Here is a 21,427-nt window from a genome sequence, read left to right as displayed (position 1 = left end):
CATAGGGCAGACAGAGTATGGCATACACAGGCAGCAAAGGGCAGGCAGAGTATGGCGCACACAGGCAGCATAGGGCAGACAGAGTATGGTACACATGGGCAGTGTAGAGCAGGGCAGGCAGAGTATGGCACACACAAGTAGAGTAGAGCATGGCAGGCAGAGTAGGGAAGGAGACAGGGAAACCTGTCATGACTATGCAAGAAACTGATCATGACTGCTCCAAGGTGAGTGTGTGAACAGGTAAACAATGTGGGCGCCTACAGTCTGATTTGTGAACAATGCAGGGACTTAAAGGTGCGAACAATACATGGGATTTCAAGTGTAAACAATGCAAGGTTTTACAGCCTGAATCTGAGGTGTGAACAATGCAGGGGGGCCAGGTAATCTCAGTACTGATACCATTTACAGGTATTAGTAGCCAGACAGGTGGTGGGCAGTCACAGCATTCCAACAGCTTGGTAAAAAGTGTATAGGGGCATGAAATGTTGTGTGTTGCCCAGTGTATAGTGAACATTTTGAAAGAACGCACCATGTTTTCAACTCACAATTCTGCATTTTTCCTAGAATTCCAGAGTAACTACAGCTACAGGTGTTGTTAAGTACTATACACCTTAGCACAGACACAAATTAGCACCCACTTTCTAAACTGGGCACAAGATTTCAAAGTGGGACTTTACGCATTGCCATAGCACGCAGCGTCAATAACATCCAATTCACTCTGACACAAGGCAGGTGATATACAACCTGGATATTCTGTTTCTATTGTTTATAAATGTTTTCTGAATATTATGAATCAGTTTTTATAACCGGTAACACTATAACCTATGAGGGTTATACCTTTTCTTGTGTATGTACCAATTATTGGTATGGGGGTAGAGTATGCAAATGACAGGAACCTTTAAATCTTGACATTTCTTCAGTATTCCCATAATTGATTCTGGTCTCCTGTAATTTCAGTTTGATGTTTATTTTATACACAGGGAACTTTATATATACAGAAAATATAACAGTCCAGAAATCTTTTAGTTTAACACACAAATGGCGACATGTCCAATATCAAACAATGACGTGAGCAATAAAAGTACAGTTTTATATACATATCATTACAACAGAAACACACAGGAGGTCAGCAGGGATACTGAACACAACTGACACTTTGTAAAACTACTGGACACCATGAATTATATAAATCGTCTGCCTTTTTATTAGTTCATTCAAAGATAGTTCAATTGAAGATAATGCTGTCAGGTACTGCTGTTTGAGAGGACTTGATATACTGCTGCACTACAGTATGATGCCTAATGCCCAGGCTTTTTATATTCATAACTACCTAGAGCCCTGTGAGTTGGATTCAGACCCTCAAGGAATTCTTATGACCCCACCTCCAGTCTACTTGACTCCATTTTTACTGTATGACATGATCCCAGAATGTCAAAAATCTTGGACAACAATTGTATTATATTATCTTCTTGCTGGGGAATATTGGACAGTGAACTTATTTTGCTTTTGTATATATGTTTGTGTGTTGTATACAAAATCTATATTAAAGCGTTTAAGGAATAAAGGCTCAGAAGGCTTATACAACACCTTCCATTCCTCTCCATCACACCCATTTTCTACTAACAGTCCAGCTCCTGAACCAGTGAACACCTCATCTAGCATTTCATCTTCCACCAAGCAATCAGTGCTCCTTGACAGACATTTATCTAAATTTTGTTACCAGACATAAGTTAGAAACTTTGGCAATAATAAGACAAATTATTTTAGTTACACACAAACACACACAAATATATATATATAGTAAACGTAATATGTACAATTCACAAATCTATATGTAAAAAGCCTTTATCAAGACCTTAGATGAGGGCCGAAACGTCGACCTGTTCTACCATGTATTAATTTTATTTAATTAATAAAAGTTATTTTTTTAAAGGATTCCTGGTATGCACCAATATACCTATGGACTTGTATCTAAATTCTATGGACTTGTATCTAATTGCTTAAGTAGTAGCACCCGGGTCAATCAGCTACATGCTAAGGAGTGCTGAATTTGTTTGGTTTTATTATATATATATATATATATATATATATATATATTTTTTTTTTTAATAATGGCAGATTTTTTTTTAGTACATGGAAATCTTTATACTTTTCTGTGGAAACACTGGTGCTCTTAATTAAATTGCAAATATGAAAAAGAAAAAATATATTTACCCTTACATGTATTAAAACAAGGTTGTCCCTCTATAGAGGTTTCTATTCTGTACTGTTATCAAAATGAGCTACAGATAATTGCACTTGCATGAAGCCATTTTGAGCATTGCCTCACTACTGCATTTTTCTACACTAAAAATGTGGCCTACCTTAATCTTGGAGATGAAGGGGACCACATCGGGGTGACAACCAGGCACAGACTGGAATTCAAAATAGGCCCTGGCATTTCAAGTACATGGAGGCCCAAACAGCCCCCCACCAGCCCACTAAATAGTGATTGTCTTTGGCATCTTGGAGCCTTTGCCAGAATCCATAGATTGCCAGTCTGGGCCTGGTGTCAACAGACAAAATCCATGACTGGTACTACCTTTGCTCAGTGTCAGACTGGGGTGTCTATGGCATACTGGGGCTGCCACCTCAGGGGCTCCTCCACCCCAGTCTTGAACTCTTCCCTCCACTCGTCGAACCTTTTACTTCTTTATTGCAGCCATAATCAGGGGTAGGGGTGGAGTGCCAAAAAAGCAGGCCTGGGTCTTACCCTGCCTTTGCTAGAACAGTATGTAACTAAATAGTCACAGCTATGAATACCTGATTATGCTGTTCTAGACACTAATGAGCCCAAGAATGCAAGTAGTAATTAATTCAAGCAGACACATAGGCTGTGGGGTATGCGTACAAAAATAAACAAAAGTGGGGGTCATTTATAAAGTTTGTGCAACACATTTTTTGTATATGGCTGTTTAAGGCATTTTTTCCCCAAAAAGTTAAATTTTGCACTGCTGTGCCAATCTTTTCTTTCTTTGCAGATCACTGTGAAATGGACATTGGGCATAAAAATTTGCAAATGGCTTGCAAGTAAGATTGAGGTTTGTGTGAGCATGCCCCCTATGCATCTTTATTGTGTACGAAAATAGCACTGATTTTCACAATTTGCGAAATCTGGTTAGTGAATATTTTTTATGCCACCAAAGTTGTGGCATAATTTGGACACAGAGGGGCATATTTACTAAGCAATTTTGAGATAAAGTCAATTTTTTTCTTACTTCTAGATAATTTTGAGATTTATGAATGGGTTTTTGCCACAACTCGATTTTCATCATTGTTCCATAAAAAAACTCCCATCATTCGTGATTTATTAATGTTCAATTAACTTTTTTTTTTGTAAAAAAAATTCAACAGGTTTGATCTGTCGAGTACCATTGAGTCCTATGCAGGCTTAGAATAGTAATGAATAGAATAGTAAGTGACAGCCTGTCCTTGATACATTTTTAAGGACAAGTTAATGCCCTCATAGTTTTCAGTTTCACCCAGCTTCAAAAGGAACGTAATCCCCTCATTGTTTTCTATTTCACACTTTTTAAGGGGAAATTAATCCCATCATTGATTTCTATTTCACCCAGTTTCAAGAGAAACTTAAACACGTTGTTGTTTTCCAGTGCTCCTAAAATGGCTGCTGGAGCAATTCCTGTTTCAGAAAAAAAATGGGATTCATTTAAACAAACGTCCATTTAGTTACATAGTTAGTTACATAGTTACATAGGGTTGAAAAAAGACCAGTGTCCATCAAGTTCAACCCATCCAAGTAAACCCAGCACACCTAACCCACACCTACCAATCTATACACTCACATACATAAACTATAAATACAACCACTAGTACTAACTGTAGATATTAGTATCACAATAGCCTTGGATATTCTGATTGATCAAGAACTCATCCAGGCCCCTCTTAAAGGCATTAACAGAATCTGCCATTACCACATCACTAGGAAGGGCATTCCCCAACCTCACTGCCCTCACCGTGAAAAACCACCTACGCTGCTTCAAATGGAAGCTCCGTTCCTCTAATCTAAAGGGGTGACCTCTGGTGCGTTGATTGTTTTTATGGGAAAAAAGAACATCCCCCAACTGCCTATAATCCCCTCTAATGTACTTGTACAGAGTAATCATGTCCCCTCGCAAGCGCCTCTTTTCCAGAGAAAACAACCTCAACCTCGACAGTCTAACCTCATAGTTTAAATCTTCCATCCCCTTAACCAGTTTAGTTGCACATCTCTGCACTCTCTCCAGCTCATTAATATCCCTCTTAAGGACTGGAGCCCAAAACTGCACTGCATACTCAAGGTGAGGCCTTACCAGGGACCTATAAAGGGGCAAAATTATGTTCTCATCCCTTGAGTCAATGCCCTTTTTTATACAAGACAGCACTTTATTTGCTTTAGTAGCCACAGAATGACACTGCCTGGAATTAGACAACTTGTTATCAACAAAAACCCCTAGATTTAAACTTAAATTTTTAGAATTTAACAATGTTTTCAACTTAAAAAATTCGGGATTTTCGAATGTAAACTAAATTTTCGTATGAACGATTCAAGCATTATCATGTCAATTTATAAATACAGCAATGATCGAGTTTAATTTGAATTTATACCATGTTGAGCGCATAAATACTGTATGTGCAAACTGTGTTTATGCCATATTCCTTTAAGTTCTAAGGACATTAGCACTGCAAATAAAAGTTCACAATGATATTTGCATATTAAATGCACCAGTCTTTTCCAGCTATATAAATACAAACATAGGCAGGGCAAATATGTTCACTGTGTGAATAATTCTGTGCTGCACAAAGTTTATAAATGAGCCCCAATGTTTCATGGTTAGGAAATTTGGGTGTAACTGGAGACTTTGTATTATCACTACACATCCATAGTCTAAGAAATGGATTATGTCAAAAAATGGTTTGACATACATATGAACCACATAATCACTAAACAATAGTCACAATATGCTATATAAACCTGTGCTTTTTGCACTTTTCAGCTTGAATGGCCAGTTTTTAACTGGACAGCTCAGTTTTTCAAGGGGCTGTCTGGTTCAAAACAAGTATTAGTACAAGTGCATTTTTGTAGCTCTGGATCAACCCAAGACTGCTCACTTATTGCATCACAGCAGTTACCTGCTTTTGGGTTACAGCTACAAAAATGCTAGAAATTGCTGGTAATTAATGAGATGCAAATTCTGATATCATTGGAACACTTGCACCTCATTATATATGTTGGCCCTTATAGATTGTATCATGTGAGGTTTCCAAGCATACCACACAATAAACAATTGTTATTTCGATTTGGTTATATCTGTAAACAAAAATAAGCCCTTTTAAATAACACATTGGATTAAGGATGAAGAACTGCCATTTTGGCATAGCTTGCATTGACTTCTTATATTAAAAAAAGTGCTTTCTCACTAAAAAGGATCTTTGATTTCTTCCTCTAACTCTAAAAAACAGGATTTTATTTCCAGTCTTTGTACTTATTGACTTATGCCCACCCAAAATCTATTGAGAAAATGTGAATAGTTATGGGCATGTGCAAGAGATGCATTGACAGTCACTCGATATCTGTCAGCGGTCAATTCCATTTGAATTTAGTAGTGGTTGAGAAGGCTCTGATTATTAATTTGGGGATATTGAGTTTTTAACCCAATCCAATAAAAGTGTGACACAATTTTTGCAGTCACATCCCATGAAAAATACCAAGCATTGCTGTAGTCTGTCATGCCATCAAACAAAATGCAGGCATCATTTTTCCAGGTAGTGATCAGTTGCAATTTGTGTTTTTCTGTCTCTGTGAGCAAAACATTGACAAGAACAGAAACTCTTCTTTACAATTTGAATCCTCAAGGAAAGAGAAACATTCATTTTCATTCTGCTTGGCTGGAAAACAATGGCGTCTCCACCAAAATCACAGAGCAGATCTCTTCTTTGACAGGTTTACTTGAGACATTGACTTTTCCATACTTTATCCATTGCTGTGGAGATTGAAAGAGATAAAAAATGTTACTTTTAGCTTTTTAAAATCTGTACTAAAATGTAGACTCTTTCCCCATTTGGTGCATGGAGAAGTATCACAATTTGCGGTTTCTATGCCAGCAGAAAGAAGGCCAATATACTTTTTTTCTGCCCTGTCTAACATATGCACTGACAGGTACTGGATCATGGGATCACACACAGGGTGGATTTCAGCACGGAAACACTAAAGTATGTATTTTCGTGATGAAATCTGCCCCATTTTCATGGTAAAATGCAGAAGGAGGCAACAAAGTCCCCTGGCTACTTTTATACAGTACTTTACTACTGTATCATTACATCTCTAACCACATAAGGAACAAAATTAGTAAACTAGTGTTTTTATAAACAGGTGTTATGAAAAATAATAATGTACCTGGAATTATTTTGCAGCAGCATCAGATAGTAAATATAATCATACAGGTATTATCACATTTGAGTTTTTGCGGCAAAGTATAACCACCCTTCTCTATTAGGAAAACCAGTGAAATTCCTCAACTGGTTAGTTTCTATCTACTTTATTTCTCTTGATAGAGTCAACACTAATTATGCTTACTCTGTAGTAACTCCTACTCCTATTTGCATATTTGTCTTTTTTTTTTTAATTAAAGCGAGCATGCTCTCCTAGATAATACGTATGAAGGATCACATAACACTAGGGGAGGAGATATCTATGCATGAAATGCCAGACAAATCATATTACATACAGAATACATATATTTTACACAGAATGACCATACATGCACTACAGAACATGTTTGACACACTGACAGGATGTATTCAGAATACTGTGCTTTTCTTGCCATGGTTACTAAGGCCAACACAAGTATAGGGGCCAATAATGTTTACTGAGCAGTACCTATGGAATTCTCCAGTTCAGCATTTGATAAATCTACCTCCGTTCTTTGTTTTAGGTACGCAGCCATTGCTGCTGATTCTGCACCTGAATGTATCTGTGTGCAGCACTTTATTCTGGAGGCAATATAGTGACTTAAGGTTAAACTTATCATGGTTTATATTTAGAAGAGTTTAAGGATACTTTACCACAGTTTAACAGAGGAGAACTCATAAATACTATACAAGTGGCTAGGAATGTGTGTGTGTGTATAATATATATATAAATGCCACTGTTAATTTTCACACTGTGATATTTCATTGCTTGGGTAAGTCCGTCCTCCATTTACAACTTCTTTGGCACCAAAGGGTTAAAGGGCCTAAATCTGCTTTACCCACCTTTCCTGCAGGAAGTGGTTATGATATTAACTGAGCAGACAGGAAGTTTGACTAGAGCTGGCAGTATGTTATCTCTGCAAGATTAGCTCAATATAAAACGGTTCCTCAGCCATCATCTTCACATATTTATCCAGATGGTCCTATGTCTGTACACTTTATTGTCTAATAAGATACCATCCTTCTTATCATTAAAGGGAAAAGCTAACCTATAAGAAGGACGTACTTTTATTCAAACATATGTGTTAAACATGTAGAAAATAAGTGGAGCTGCCATACTTCTGCTGCTTAGGTAATACTAAGCATAATCCAGAGACCAAAAAAAATATTGCTCTAAATAATTGTTTGGCTTTTCAAAACTGCTTTGCGATACCACTCTACCAAGTGAGATTAGTGTAACTACATAGGAATACAGAGTGATTCCCCAGTTGGATTCATAATTAAATCTGTCCCATAATTTTACTTAGCAAAATAAATAATTTAGGCTCTTTTATTAAAAAACTATGATGCACATTTTTCTTTTGAGTATTTGTCAAAATGAATGTTCTGTAACAGGTTTTAGAAAGCTGCATATCCTGAAGCTACTCACTTCAGTTATGAAGTTGTAGAATAAAATGCCACTACCGACAGACAGCACAGATGTTACCTTTTTTGCTTTACTATAGGATGTGTAGAGTGAAGGTGGGTTTACTAATAACTCCTGTGTCTACTATCACATCTTTTCTCTTTAGTAAATTGGTGCTTAATATAAGTTCCTTAGAATATAATGGGGCTTTATCTGTTATCACAGTAACCTGTGCCTTTTTTTTTTTTTTTTTTTTTGAATGGCTGACCCCATGGCTACAAACCAGTGCCAGTACCAGTGCAGGGCAACAGTGTGCTATAGTGTAATTTTTTTTATACACTTTTATTTCTTGGTGTTACTGTTCCTTTAAAGTAACTCAGCTAATTAATGGTGATGAGGTAGTGTGAAAGCAAAATGTATACACCTGTAAATAGTCACATATTGCCCCTTTAATAAATGAGTTCTTGTCATCCGCAGAAGTGAAGTGTACAGAAGCTAAATTTAGAAAAAGCTAATTTCCTCAGCATTATGGTTTCATACATATGTACAATTCCGCTTCATGGGTTCCTCATTAACTGATGTGGGTGTGAAGGGAAATATATATTTTGCATGTGTGTGGGTATGTTTTTCTTCATTTAATTTTAGACTGAAAGTGAACTATTTTATTATTTCAGCAGTGTACATTCATCTGAAACAATTAACTGGTAAACAGGACACAGAGAATTTAGTAAGTAACTTGTAGCTGAAGTCCTTTACGAAGCCCTGCAAGGACATATAATACAAAACCCCAGGTAGACTTAAAGCTTGTAGACATTTGACTGTGACTCAAGATTGCAACATGTTAGTTTTCTACTGGGTACAACCTAATTTTGCCAATTTTTTTTTGATCTATTGTATATGATATTATACTATTATATATGGTTTAGAAGACAGAAATATAGAGCACAAAAGAGCAAAATTGTTGAGGAATTAATTGGGTCTTTTTAAGGCTTTTTCAATGTCTTTCTTTTTACCAATACATATACATTATAGATTAAAGTGGGTCTACACACTTTATCTGACTCACCCCAATGAAAAAATCATATACCAAACATCAAATTACCCTAAACATTAAAGGTTTTACATTTTCCATCCCTGGAGACCCTCCCATTTCACCCAGAAATGTATCAGGGTATTTATAAATACCCCCATATATTTAGGTTGCTGTTATTCTCCCCGCTAACTCCTTGAACATATATATAAACCAGGTAGTAAACCAACAATTTTTGTTGTTGTGTAAGCAATAAAGTTTGCACAATATTTTGTCCAGGTAGTAAAAAAAGTTGTAACTTGACGTTCTCTATTATGAGCAGCTTCCAGCCAATCCATACGATAGGCAAAGTCAAGCTTAGTAAGCATTATTTTAAGTGATGGGGTAGATCTGATATCTAGCAGTGCAGTATAGCTTTTCTAATACCCACAGAAACAAGGCTTCATTTTCTTACCTCTGCATCTTGATTTGCTAAACAATGGGGTTACATCCCACTAAGGATCCCAATGCTGTGAACAAGGGACACCAGTGCTACCTGGTGGGATGCAGTATACAGCATATAACTGAAACATTTTAAACTGTTGGGTGTGGGTTCAGGGCTGGATTTTGCTATATATTTCAGTGAGTAAAGAAAGAAAGTGCATAAATAAAGATTACTTACTTGCAAATCACTTGGGTCGCCAAAACTCTTTTTAAATACTTTTCCAGGGTCAGGAATAGGAGGAAACACAATGACCTGTAATCTGCAGAGTAAAAGAAGAGTTTCAAAAATGCACAATATGATAAATATCAAAAAATCAATATATAATATTTGACTAAGCCCACCCTCTTATCTTTTATATTAGACCAACTATTATTTTAAATATAATATTGAGGTTTATATTCTATTTATATTTGTGTCTTCATAAATATTAAAGTATATTTTCATATATATTTATATGGATTTAAAAAGAAAGATTTTTAATGTGTAATTTTTATGTTTCATATACAGTATATCCATATATTTATTATCTATATATAAAGGAAATGATATACAGGTATGGGATCTGTTATAAGCCTGTTATCTAGAAAGCTCTGAATTATGTAAAGGCCATCTCCCATAGACTTAATTTTAATCAAATAACTCAAATGTTTAAATGTTGTCAGATCTCACCATTAAACATAGATGTGACGGCTATTTTTGACCAAAACCGAGTAGTCCTAGCCAGGGTATATATGTCCAAACAAAGAATTTGCATTGGATATATGTTGATATTCCATTTAACTAATGACTTTGAGCTGAAAAGATTAAGGCCAGTGGCACATGGGGAGATTAGTCGCCCGCGATAAATCTTCACTATTGGGGGTGACTAATCTCCCCAACATGCCATCCCACTGGCAAGAATGTAAATCACTGGTGGGCTGGCATAAACATTGTTTCTGTTTTCCAAAGTCGCCCAAAGTTTCCTTGCCTGGCATCTTCAGGCGACCGAAGCAATGCCTATACCATCCCGCTGGTGATTTACCTTCTTGCCAGTGGGATGGCAGGTCAGGGAGATTAGTTGCCCGCAATAGTGAAGATTTATAGTGGGCAACTAATCTCCCCATGTGCCACTGCCCTAAAGGCAAGGCCAGAACTAGGAGTAGGCTGAAGGGGCACGTGCCTAGGGTGCAACACTGTGGGGGTGCTGGGCACATACATTTTCTGCCTGCATTCCCCTAGGTCCATATGTAAGACAGCTTATCAAACCTCCTCACTCACAAATGCTGTAGGGACAGTGACCGCGTATCTAGACCGCGCTGGACCACCCCACAAAAAAATCTTTGGAGGGGTCCAGCACATAACACAAGCACTACACACTAGCCCCTCCCATTCCCCTTTATTACTCTACGGGGCTGATTTACTAACCCACGAATCCGACCGAATTGGAAAAGTTCCGACTTGAAAACGAACATTTTGCGACTTTTTCGTATGTTTTGCGATTTTTTCGGATTCTGTACGAATTTTTCGTTACCAATACGATTTTTGCGTAAAAACGCGAGTTTTTCGTATCCATTACGAAAGTTGCGTAAAAAGTTGCGCATTTTTCGTAGCGTTAAAACTTACGCGAAAAATGCGCAACTTTTCGCGTAAGTTTTAACGCTACGCAAAATGCGCAACTTTTTACGCAACTTTCGTAATGGATTGTAAAACTCGCGTTTTTATGCAAAAATCGTATTGGATCCGAAAAATTCGTAAAGAATCCGAAAAAATCGCAAAACAAACGAAAAAAACGCAAAGTACCGATCATTACGAAAAAAACGCAATCGGACTCCATTCGACCCGTTCGTGGGTAAGTAAATCAGCCCCTACAAGTTGATTAAGTAAACAGATTGGCCTTTATTTACCCTAGTATTCTAGTATACCTAGAGGGGAGTGACAAGAATACTGATGGTGCGGCATTCAGATGCCTGAAACCTTTTTGTAATGCCATTTTGCAAGGATTTAGCACCCTTGCAAAATTGCATTCTCTGTGGTTAGTTTTTACTACATGCTCCACATGGTAGGGGAATATATTGATAGTTATTTGGAGAAAAAACATTTCAAGTTATTAGTAAAAATATTTAAGAGTTGAATTAAAATAGTTTAATGGATAAAAAAGTGCTTTTTTGCAACTTGTGTTGCAAACGTGTTTTTTTCTGGGTTTCTCGATTTTAGCAGTTTTGTGGTATTGCTGTGCCTAGAACTGACCAGAGAAAGGTCAAATGAGTCTTCCCTGGTCAAGCAATATCACAGGATTTCCCTTTACTCCGAGTTGGCCTAAATAAAAATCAGATTGTACGTTTGTTGCAGATGTATTATATTAGCAATGAAAAACTGCTATTAATATATTAATTGCAAAATTGCAAAAGACCTCCCTGAACAATTTTACACAAATTTGTTTTGAGGGCTTAAATTGATTGTAAATGTAGACAGCAGACTGCGACAGAGGTTGAAGTTTTGATTTTCACAAGTAGTTATTTTATTTGTTAAGGTATGGAAATTCTGCTGGATTGCTTCATGGCAATTTTGTTCTTACCTTTTCAAGAAAACAAGGATGACAATTGTCACAATCGACACTGAAATTGGAATAAGGATTAGCAAAAAATAAAATGTTGTGTTATCTTCAGTACCTGTAATACAATAAGAAATGGGAAAGTTAAAATTATAAATGGAAATACAGGTATGGGATCCGCTATCCGGAAACCCATTATCCAGAAAGCTCCAAATTACGGGAAGCCTGTCTCCCATAGACTCCATTTTAATCAAATAATTTAATAATTTTAAAACTGATTTCCTTTTTCTCTGTAGTAATAAAACAGTACCTTGTAATTGATCCCAACTAAGATATAAATAATCCTTATTGGATGCAACAATTCTATGGGGTTTAATTCATGTTTTATTGATTTTTTAGTAGACTTAAGGTATGGAGATCCAAATTACGGAAAGACCCCTTATCCGGAATACCCTTGGTCCCGAGCATTCTAGATAATGGGTCCTATACCTGTATTTTGGTTGACCAGTGATTCAAAAACACAACATATTTATGTTCTGAATTTGCTGTCCCATATGATACAGTAGCACCTGTATATTCTTATAGAAAAGCAAATTGTTAAAAAACTTGATAATAACCTTAAAGGACATGTAAAGCCTACATTTGCCTACAATGTATATCAGTTGGGCACGTCTCCCCCACCCAAATGGCGTCATTTGTACTGCATATACACCCTCCTCTTCCCAGCACCATCAGATTTTCCTAAAGCAAATAGCAGCTTTCACCCGGTGGCCATTTTTCCTCTGATACATAATCTGATACATTTATATCTGCAAACAGCATACACACACACGGACCCTTATTCAGCATACATTTTACTAAGAATACAGGCTCACACAGGCACAACTGTCACTCCTATTTATGTCTCAGTTTCTTATATGAACCACTGCCTGGTTGCTAGGGTAATGTGAACCCCAGCAAATTGTGCTCTCCAGGCAAGGTAGCTGTCAAGTCACAAAAGGAAGCATTGCATTGAGTCTTGCCATGCCAAAGGGAAGTGGCGCATGTATCACAGGTTCACCAGGCAGGGACGATTCTGGACATATCGCCGCCTGAGGCGGCTCCTGGATGCCGCCCCCCCCCCCCCCCGCTCCCCAGCGCGGGGGCAATTGCGCTCTCTGCACTAGAAGAGCCGAATTTCCGGTTTAAAAAACGGAAATTCGGCTCCTAAAGTTACCAGGAGCGGCTTTTTGCCTAATGGCAGAAGCGCCCCTGTCACCAGGACTAGTTCACCATGATGGTGTGAATAGTCTTACAGATCTCACTAACAGATATTGCAGTGGTCAGTGACTAAGAGACATTAATGGTTATACATGTTTTGGAAGAACCAGTTCAGTTGACTGCTAACAGAAGCGCCAGCTCAGAGTATCAAGTAAGTGATTTTAATCCTTGGGAGTTGCTTAACAGTTATAAATCCCCAGGGATTTTAAGATTAGTTCTCCCTTAAAGTGTACCATAATGGGGGGGTGGGTCCTTTTCTGTACAACTTCTGAACCTTGGATGCTTTAGTCTGGTTGGATTAACTGACATTTTAATATTCATATGAGATATGATTGATAAATTACACTGGTCAGCCATAGAAGTAAACCTTTATTTTTTTAAAATCTCTAAAATTATTCTGTACAGCCCCCAGAATAATATATGTGTCTCCCTGCATCCAGATTTATTTTGTTTCTTAGTTCAACTACAGCTCCTTTACTAACTTCCTTTGTGTCTTCATAAATATATATAAAGCTCCACCCCATTTTGCTTTCTGAGCACTTTCTCTCTCCAATCCTGATGACCTCAAAGAGGTGCCTACTGGGCATGCTTTATTGATTTTAATTAGCGCAGAGGCAGTGAGCATGCCCAGTAGGCACCTCTGTGAGGTCATCATAGTTCGAGAGAGAAGGAGTGCTCAGAAAGCAAAATGGGACGGAGCTCCCCGTTAGACAAAAAAATCTGTAAAAGAGATTCAGTTCAGCTGCTTGTACTAAAGAAACAAAACAAATCTGGATGCAGGGAGAAAGGTATATAATATTAATACCACTTTACCTTTAATGTCGTGTGCTTCACTCCATTCACTCCAAAATAAACTTGAAGAGATTGTAGATGATTGTCTGACACGAACTCTAACTGTATATGTTAACTCCGGTAAAGCATTTAATTCTCTGGTAAAGGTGCATTTAGGTACCTGCAGAAATAAATATGTTTTATTAAAGTTACACATGCTAATATGCGAATACTGATTACATTTACTGAATAAAACCTATTTGGTGGGGGGGGGGGGTTGCAAGGTTTTTAGCAGATTTTAGGTTGTAATACAGAATATGGCTACTTTTGTCTGACATACTGTATATGTATACAGAAAATATTTTACTGTTTTACTGTGCTTATTCATCATACAGTACCAGTTCTGCTCTGAAAATGCTCTATGTTACAGTGAGTCCCTTGATCCCTAAGTTGGATCAAGATGACTAGTTGCTACTGGGCACAGCAGTGAATTTTTCAATTCAAGTTCATTAAACAGAAATGGGTTCTTTAAAGAAGAATGCCAGTTGGGCTTATGTAGAGAGGTGCATAAACAGTATCTGATCTCACAAAAATAAATGTACATATTTATTTTCACATGGACATACCTGATTCTATAGACTGAAAGGAAACCATGATAGTCGGTCTAAGATGCAGGGACCAGCACCCCCCCCCCTTCCCATTAGACTGAAGGATGAATCAAAAACCTGTCCCTTACCATGTGTTATTGTTTTTAGCAAGCATGGATTTGCTGTGAAATTCCACATTTTGCCATTGGCGAATTTTTTCGCGAAACTGCTGTGAAAATTCACTGCGCCAAAAAATTCACTGAGGGAGAAAAGGTTGCGGTTGCGTCAAAAAAGTCATGGTTGCTTCAAACAAGTCGTGATATCTTCAAAAATGTTGTGGTCGTGTCTAACAAATCACAGTCACGTAAAAAAAAAGTCTCACGCATAAAGTTGCGCTAATTTTTTGGCGTGAAATGGGACAAATTCGCTCATCACTATCCATCACGTCAACAAGGTGAGGGATTGTATTACACTCTGAGCTTAAGGTGGGGTTTGGAAATGGCTCATCAGAGTAACATGGATTCCCTTCAATCTGTGGAATCAGGTATGTCTGAGTAAAAAAACTGTAAATAGTTCTAGAAGTTAGGAGTTTATGCACTATTCCATCTAAATAAGCTCATATCAAAAAGGGGGTATAGTGTGTTTAAGTGTTTAAGTAATTGCCAACACACAGTGCAGTAAAAACTGTACACAGAAAAAAGAGCACCATACAGGTGGTCATCAAGGGAAGAACTCATTATTTTTAGTAGTTTATATTAAAAGTTTTATTTCACTCTTTGGTACTGATTCACCTGGTATAAGGGGGAGGGAATGGTGCACCTAACTGGAGTCTATTGAGATCACCTGTATGGTGCTCTTTTTTCTGTGTATATTTTGGTCTGCTACTCCTGATGCACATTCTCTTTCCATCCTCACTTGATTTGAGATCCCTTTATGGGGGAATATAATTAGACTTGAGATATATCCAAGTAGAAGGTGCAACCTTATCTTCTTTATTATTTTGCAGTGAAAACTGTATATGTTGCATGAAGGTCCCTCCTCAGAAACAAAGGGAACAAACTGTATATTTTATGCCAGGACAGTCATATATCCTCTGCAGGATGTTGCTAGCCTTCTAGCAGACCTTGCATTTCCATTTTCTGAAGTTGGTATAACTTGGGCAGTATCCTCACTTAAAGAAAGCCAAAAATTTTTTTTGTTGGATCCCGGCATAATAGAGGTGCCACCCAGCTGTTTTTTTACTGGTTAAGTTATTGAACACCAGGCCAGGGCCAGTATTAATAAATTTGCCAGAAAGGCCATTTGTGGCGTTTTTTTTTTTTTTTTTAAATAAGGCGAACAAGCGTTTTTCACTGCACCTCTATAGCAAGCAATAACATTTGTTTCATTTCAACAGTACATTCTATGCTACAAAAAATTATGTCATAATAAAATTCTTTGAGCAAAAACACTGAAAGAAAGTCTCTTTTTCTCTATATGTGCATATTTATGTTTTGTATGCATAATTGAGTGTGATGCCTGTGCTAAACTTTTCCACTCTTATTATTTTGATTAGGGATGCACCAAACCCTGAATCCCTTGTGAAAGATTCAGATGAATACCGAACCGAATCCACACCCAAATTTGCATGTACAAATTAGGACAACAATGGGTTAAAGAGAACCACGTGCTAGGCTAGAAAAATCGTCAGCTTCGGTGTTTATGTAAGGAACAGTCACATGATTTGATGGATTTGGTTCGGCCAGGCACGAATCCAAATTCTGCTGAAAAAGTCTGAATCTTGGCTGAATCCCAAACTGAATCCTGAATTTGGTGAATGTTTAGTCATCAACCCTGAGCTGCTAATTATTTATAAACTGGGAGACTAAATTCTGGTAATTTCTACTTATGCCTTAACCCTGTAAGACACATCAAAAGCTTAGGGCCTGATTCACTAAAGTGCGATTTAACGTGCGCTATTTATAGCGTGCGTTAAAATTTTTACCGCGTCTTAATTTTGTCGATTTTTCGCACGATTCACTATAAGCATACTCACGCTTTTTTACGCGCGATATTGCATGCGTTATTTAACTCGCGAAGACTATTTCAATGCGGTATTTGCCGGTACATGCGCTAAATTACGCCCGTGAATAGTCGCCGCATATGAATGGTAGCTTAGAAATAGTGTATAAAAATTGTCACCGCATATAAATGGTGTATATAAATATTAGCCACATATAAATGGTATCATATAAATAGTAGATGCTTATAAATAGTAGCCACTAGTGATGAGCAAATGTGTTCTGGTTATCTTTAGTGAAAATTAGCAAATCTTTCGAAAGATCCACGAAACGGCAAAAATGTTGTGCGGGCAAAAAAATTGTTGCTGTGACTATTATTTTTTTACGCTTGTATAAATTTTTGTATGTGCGGTAAATTTTTGCGTGGCAAATTTTTTCAGGCGTTTCGCCATTGGCGCATTGTTTTGCGAAACGCATGAAAAAATCCGCCGCAAAAAAATTCAACGCACGTCCAAAAATTCGCTGCGAATCCATGCCTGGCGAAACATTTCATCACTTGTAGCCAAATATAAATAGTCGCGCAAATGAACGCATGCCATGTTAGCCATACACGCCAATACTTGCAGAAAATTACTGTATTAAAAATTACCATTTCCCTGCAAACTGGCGGCTGCGTCACTCTAGGGGAAACACATACTTGAATAAATAACACTGTAAGTCCATATTTTATTGCAAAAAATCATTTACTGTACTTTTGTATAATTTTTCGCCTGCCTGTAGTAGGTGTTAATTTTCGCATAGCCGAATGCGATATTTAGCGCGCAAAAGTTATAGTGAATCATGCGATCATATTCTTTTCAGCACGGAAATGAACGTATGCGGTAAAACTAGCGCGAGAAATACCGCATGCGAAAATGCGACTTATCACATGCGGTAATGCTGTAGTGAATCGCGCGCTAATTGTCGCGTCTTTTTTACCGCAAAAAAGCGTGCGATAAACTTTAGTGAATCAGGCCCTTAGTGTTCATCTGAGCTCTCTGTATTTTCCTATCCATCTTGTAAGTATATCTTACCTCTACTGTTTCAACTTTACCCTTTGAACTTGTAATTTCAATTTCACTGTTTATGTGAAGACAAGATGGCTGAAATGATGTGCTCCATTCCACATATATGCTATGGTTGGGTGTTCTTGTTTTGTTGATGATGACTGGAGGACTTAGTTTTACTAAAAAAGAAAATAAAACAAGTTTATTGGCCAATAATTAAGAGATGTTGCCATATCTTAATCCATATCTGCATTATGCCATAACTGCACTGCCTTTTGTGCTAAGGCTGCCCGATAGATTTTAAACTGCAGTTTACTTCTGCCTAGTTTAGCTCCTGTTAAATTCTTTTATATTCTGGTGAAGACACTATTGGCTCATTCCTATACACATGTCTGTACATGGCTTTTTTATTCTAAGAATAACTATAATCCCAGTGTAGTTTACTTCAATTTCCTGCCTATTAAATATTTACTATTTTCTTTAATAAAACTAACCATTGCTGTATGTAATCACAATAATAATTTTATAGGGCCTTTATTCCTGCTGCTAAACTTGCATTCTGGACTCCCCACTAATAGTGACCAAGTAATCGTTCTGGCTGTCAAAAGATATCCTATTGCACAGAGCTGTACTTAAACCCACATAAGTGCTTAATTTTATCTATCTCGTGACTTAAAACGGAAATCACTTAAAATGCAGCGTGGCAATACCTGATCTGAGCTTCCCTTATTTCTAGCAATATCAACAGTAAGGAGACCACCTTTAAATGTTTGCATTACAGCAAATGGGGCATCTAATATGTGTTGCATGGGTGGCTGTCCTCACTGCACTTAGGGGTTGATTTACAAACATACATTCTCAAGAGCTCTTGGTTTTGGACAATGCAAGACTTGATTTGTTGCTGCTGAGATAAAGATATTAGGCAACCTCTAATATCTTTAAAAGTTTTTTAATTTTTTTAATCAGTTATATTTAGAAAAAGCCTTAACTTCCTAAATAATGTTTTAAAATAATTTCTTCATAATTCCTCTGATAATCTCAAAAGGGAAGTTGGCTCATCATTGCAAATATTTTATTATCAAAACGGGACTGCGGTGAGGGTGTGGCCCCTTATTAACATTTCTAAAATACACAAGACAAATGTTTATAGTATATTAAAAAGTGCCACAGAGTATGCATTAATAAATATATTTTCAGGCTTGTATCCTTTTCTTGTTTTGCAAGTCACATAAACATAATAGTATCTAATACATTTTGCAGTTTGGAGCAGTTGTAGGAGCTGATCTTACTTTTCGTACGTAAATTAACGCCAGTCATAACTGGCATTTCAGCCAGCTGACAGCTATGGAATCAAGATGCTATATACTGATAGAAATATTGAGACTGGTACAATTTATGAGGGTTAACACTTACCTACTTCCTCTGGTTTAACACTAGTTATAAAAGGACGAATTGTCTTTGATTTGTCTCTGATCACCATTAGAAAGAGATTTTTTTCAGAAACTGTTTTGAAATGACATCCAAGAGGAATGCCATCCTTATAAATATAATGCTGGCAAGGGGTTCCGCTGTACCATAACTGATCAAACCTAAAAACAAATTATGAAAAAGTAAAAAGAACTTTTTATTGCTTCATCTAAGACATGTAGCGTACATCTTCAGTTGCCTTACATCTTTTACATTACTGTATTTCTGAATACTTATTTTGACTACCTCATACCAAAAAGAATTGGAGAAGGGGGCAAAAGTGATAATATAAAGCGATAGTAATAATGTTAATATCTCATTAATACCTCCTAATATTCCTATTTTATATAATAGAACTTTTTTACATGGTCCAACCCAAATCTGTTTAGTTGCACCCCAATACAATCTCTTGCTAGCTCGTCACTATCTTTTCACTGGCAGGAATAATGACAGTTTTTGCAATTTGAATTAAATAATAAGTGACAGATTTTTAATTAATTTGTTAATTAATTAAACTATATACAACCTTATTTACTTTATTTCTTGCAAATGCAAAGCAACAAAATGGTTAAAAACAAGGTACTTCCACCCAAGGTACTTCTGCCTGCACTGATGAATTGTGTGTTGGCAGATAATGACACTAGAACTCTGTAATTACCTTATTTTCCATTTAAAATTATGCAGGTCCCTCGCAGTACACATACTTAGCATGCAAGTGCAATATGGACAGATGCTTGGATTAGATGGTTATTTAAAGGACATGTCAACCCCAAAAATAAGCTTTTGCCTAATAAAAGAAAACATAATTCCAAGCAACTTTCCAATATGAATTTATTAAAAAATCTTAATGCTTTAAAAGTTATTTTGTAAATGTATTTGCTATTGAAAACTGCATTTGCTGAACTCCTGGCTGTTTCTTTTTAAACAATGTTGTCAGTCTCCTCCAGCACGTCAAGTCTGTCGACTGCTGCCTTGTGTTACATTGTTTCAAGTGTCAGAGCCTCCAGGGCAGAGAATAGAAAAGGACAGACAAACACTGCTTTTAATAGCAGTTTTACATACATATAACTCAAAAACCATTACAAATCTGTGATGAATGTATCACAAAGTTGCTTAGAATTTTGTTTTCTTTCATTAGGCAAAAAATTATATTCTGGGTTGACTTGTCCTTTAAATGGTTGGTCAATGTTTGGTGGCCCAACACACAAGCACATAGTACCAAAATCTTTGGACCCATGTTTTCCATGTTAGTATTAAAATTTGCTATGAAAACACCTTGCTTAACTTAAATTAACTGTCTTACTTACTTTACAGATCGATTGATTTTCCCTTCAGAAGTAGAGCTGCCATTTTTACGCCTATAGGAAAACAGAAGCATTTATACATTAAAAGATTTGTTGTTTTGTTCTGTCTGTAGGGCCTATAAATTATGGGATGAGCACCTGTCTCTATGGATGCTGAGAGCTGTATTTTGGAAACAGATGGAGAGCGCTGTGCTGGTGAAATTTGCCTTAGGGCAGTGCATCTCAGCCTTTCATCATCACCACAAATGCTTAGCATAATGAACAACCATTTGAAACTTCAGTATCATTTTAATTACGTTTAGAAGTGCCTGCAAACATCACTATATTGTCACAAATAGCTCATTATTAATACATGTGGAATTTGTTATACTAAAGGTGGGGAAACATTCATTTTGACTCAACATTATACACTCTGACACAGGAGCACATTAGATGAACCTATGAACGAATAGTTGGAGATACTGCCACTGCCATGAATGTCCACCAAGGAAACCACTTAAATGCCATCTGAGTTCTCTGCATATTTCAAACAGCAAGGGTCACTGGTTAGGACACACCTTTTTTAATGAAAATGTAAAATCTTTGAAATCCTCAGATGAAAGGAAAGTTTAGGTGCACATACTAAATTAAATCCTACACATTTATTTCCATTTTGGGGTTTACATTTTGATTACCTACCAGTAATGCAAGACATATTCTGTAGCACGCACTGAATCCACAGTAGGTTCCCACGTGCAGTTCATGTACGTCTCATCGAACCAAAAGCAAGCAAAATTTTTTACACAGGTGTTATTCCCTGCCAAAAACACATATAGCTTGTAAAGATCCACTGTGTATATAGAAAACAAACATTGAGTAAAGTGTGTATGTGTGTGTATTTTGTGCATAATTTGCAATCTGTTTGTTTCTCACATAGGGTTTAAACTCTATGTGAGAAACAAACAGATTGCAAACTATTATTGTTTATTGCCCCCTTTTATGCAATATTTCAATGTACTAGTTTTAGGCCAATACACCTCTAGCAGAAATAAAAAAGATCCACATAACTACTGTGGGTTTGGGCCAAGCAGAATCAGCAGACACAGATCAACATTAC

The 21,427-nt window shown here is 36.9% G+C and overlaps 1 protein-coding gene across 1 annotated transcript in view; it reads right to left on the bottom strand.

Moving 5' to 3' along the window:
- Nucleotides 1-4,598: 4,598 nt before the first annotated feature.
- Nucleotides 4,599-21,427, bottom strand: part of il13ra1 (interleukin 13 receptor subunit alpha 1) — a 34,359-nt gene continuing 17,530 nt past the window's right edge. The window contains exons 4-11 of the mRNA XM_004916929.4: nucleotides 21,010-21,127; nucleotides 20,335-20,385; nucleotides 18,974-19,149; nucleotides 17,588-17,739; nucleotides 13,970-14,108; nucleotides 11,921-12,014; nucleotides 9,544-9,625; nucleotides 4,599-6,020 (exon numbers count right to left, since the gene is read on the bottom strand). Coding sequence (XP_004916986.2) covers nucleotides 5,913-6,020; nucleotides 9,544-9,625; nucleotides 11,921-12,014; nucleotides 13,970-14,108; nucleotides 17,588-17,739; nucleotides 18,974-19,149; nucleotides 20,335-20,385; nucleotides 21,010-21,127 — 920 coding nt within the window. The 3' untranslated portion in view covers nucleotides 4,599-5,912. The remainder of the gene's footprint in view (nucleotides 6,021-9,543; nucleotides 9,626-11,920; nucleotides 12,015-13,969; nucleotides 14,109-17,587; nucleotides 17,740-18,973; nucleotides 19,150-20,334; nucleotides 20,386-21,009; nucleotides 21,128-21,427) is intronic.

The sequence above is a fragment of the Xenopus tropicalis genome, chromosome 8 (assembly GCF_000004195.4).
Source record: "Xenopus tropicalis strain Nigerian chromosome 8, UCB_Xtro_10.0, whole genome shotgun sequence".
Classification (NCBI taxonomy): Eukaryota; Metazoa; Chordata; class Amphibia; order Anura; family Pipidae; genus Xenopus; species Xenopus tropicalis.
The sequence above is the reverse complement of the archived record's forward strand: the minus strand, read 5'-3'. Positions and strand labels throughout refer to the sequence as shown.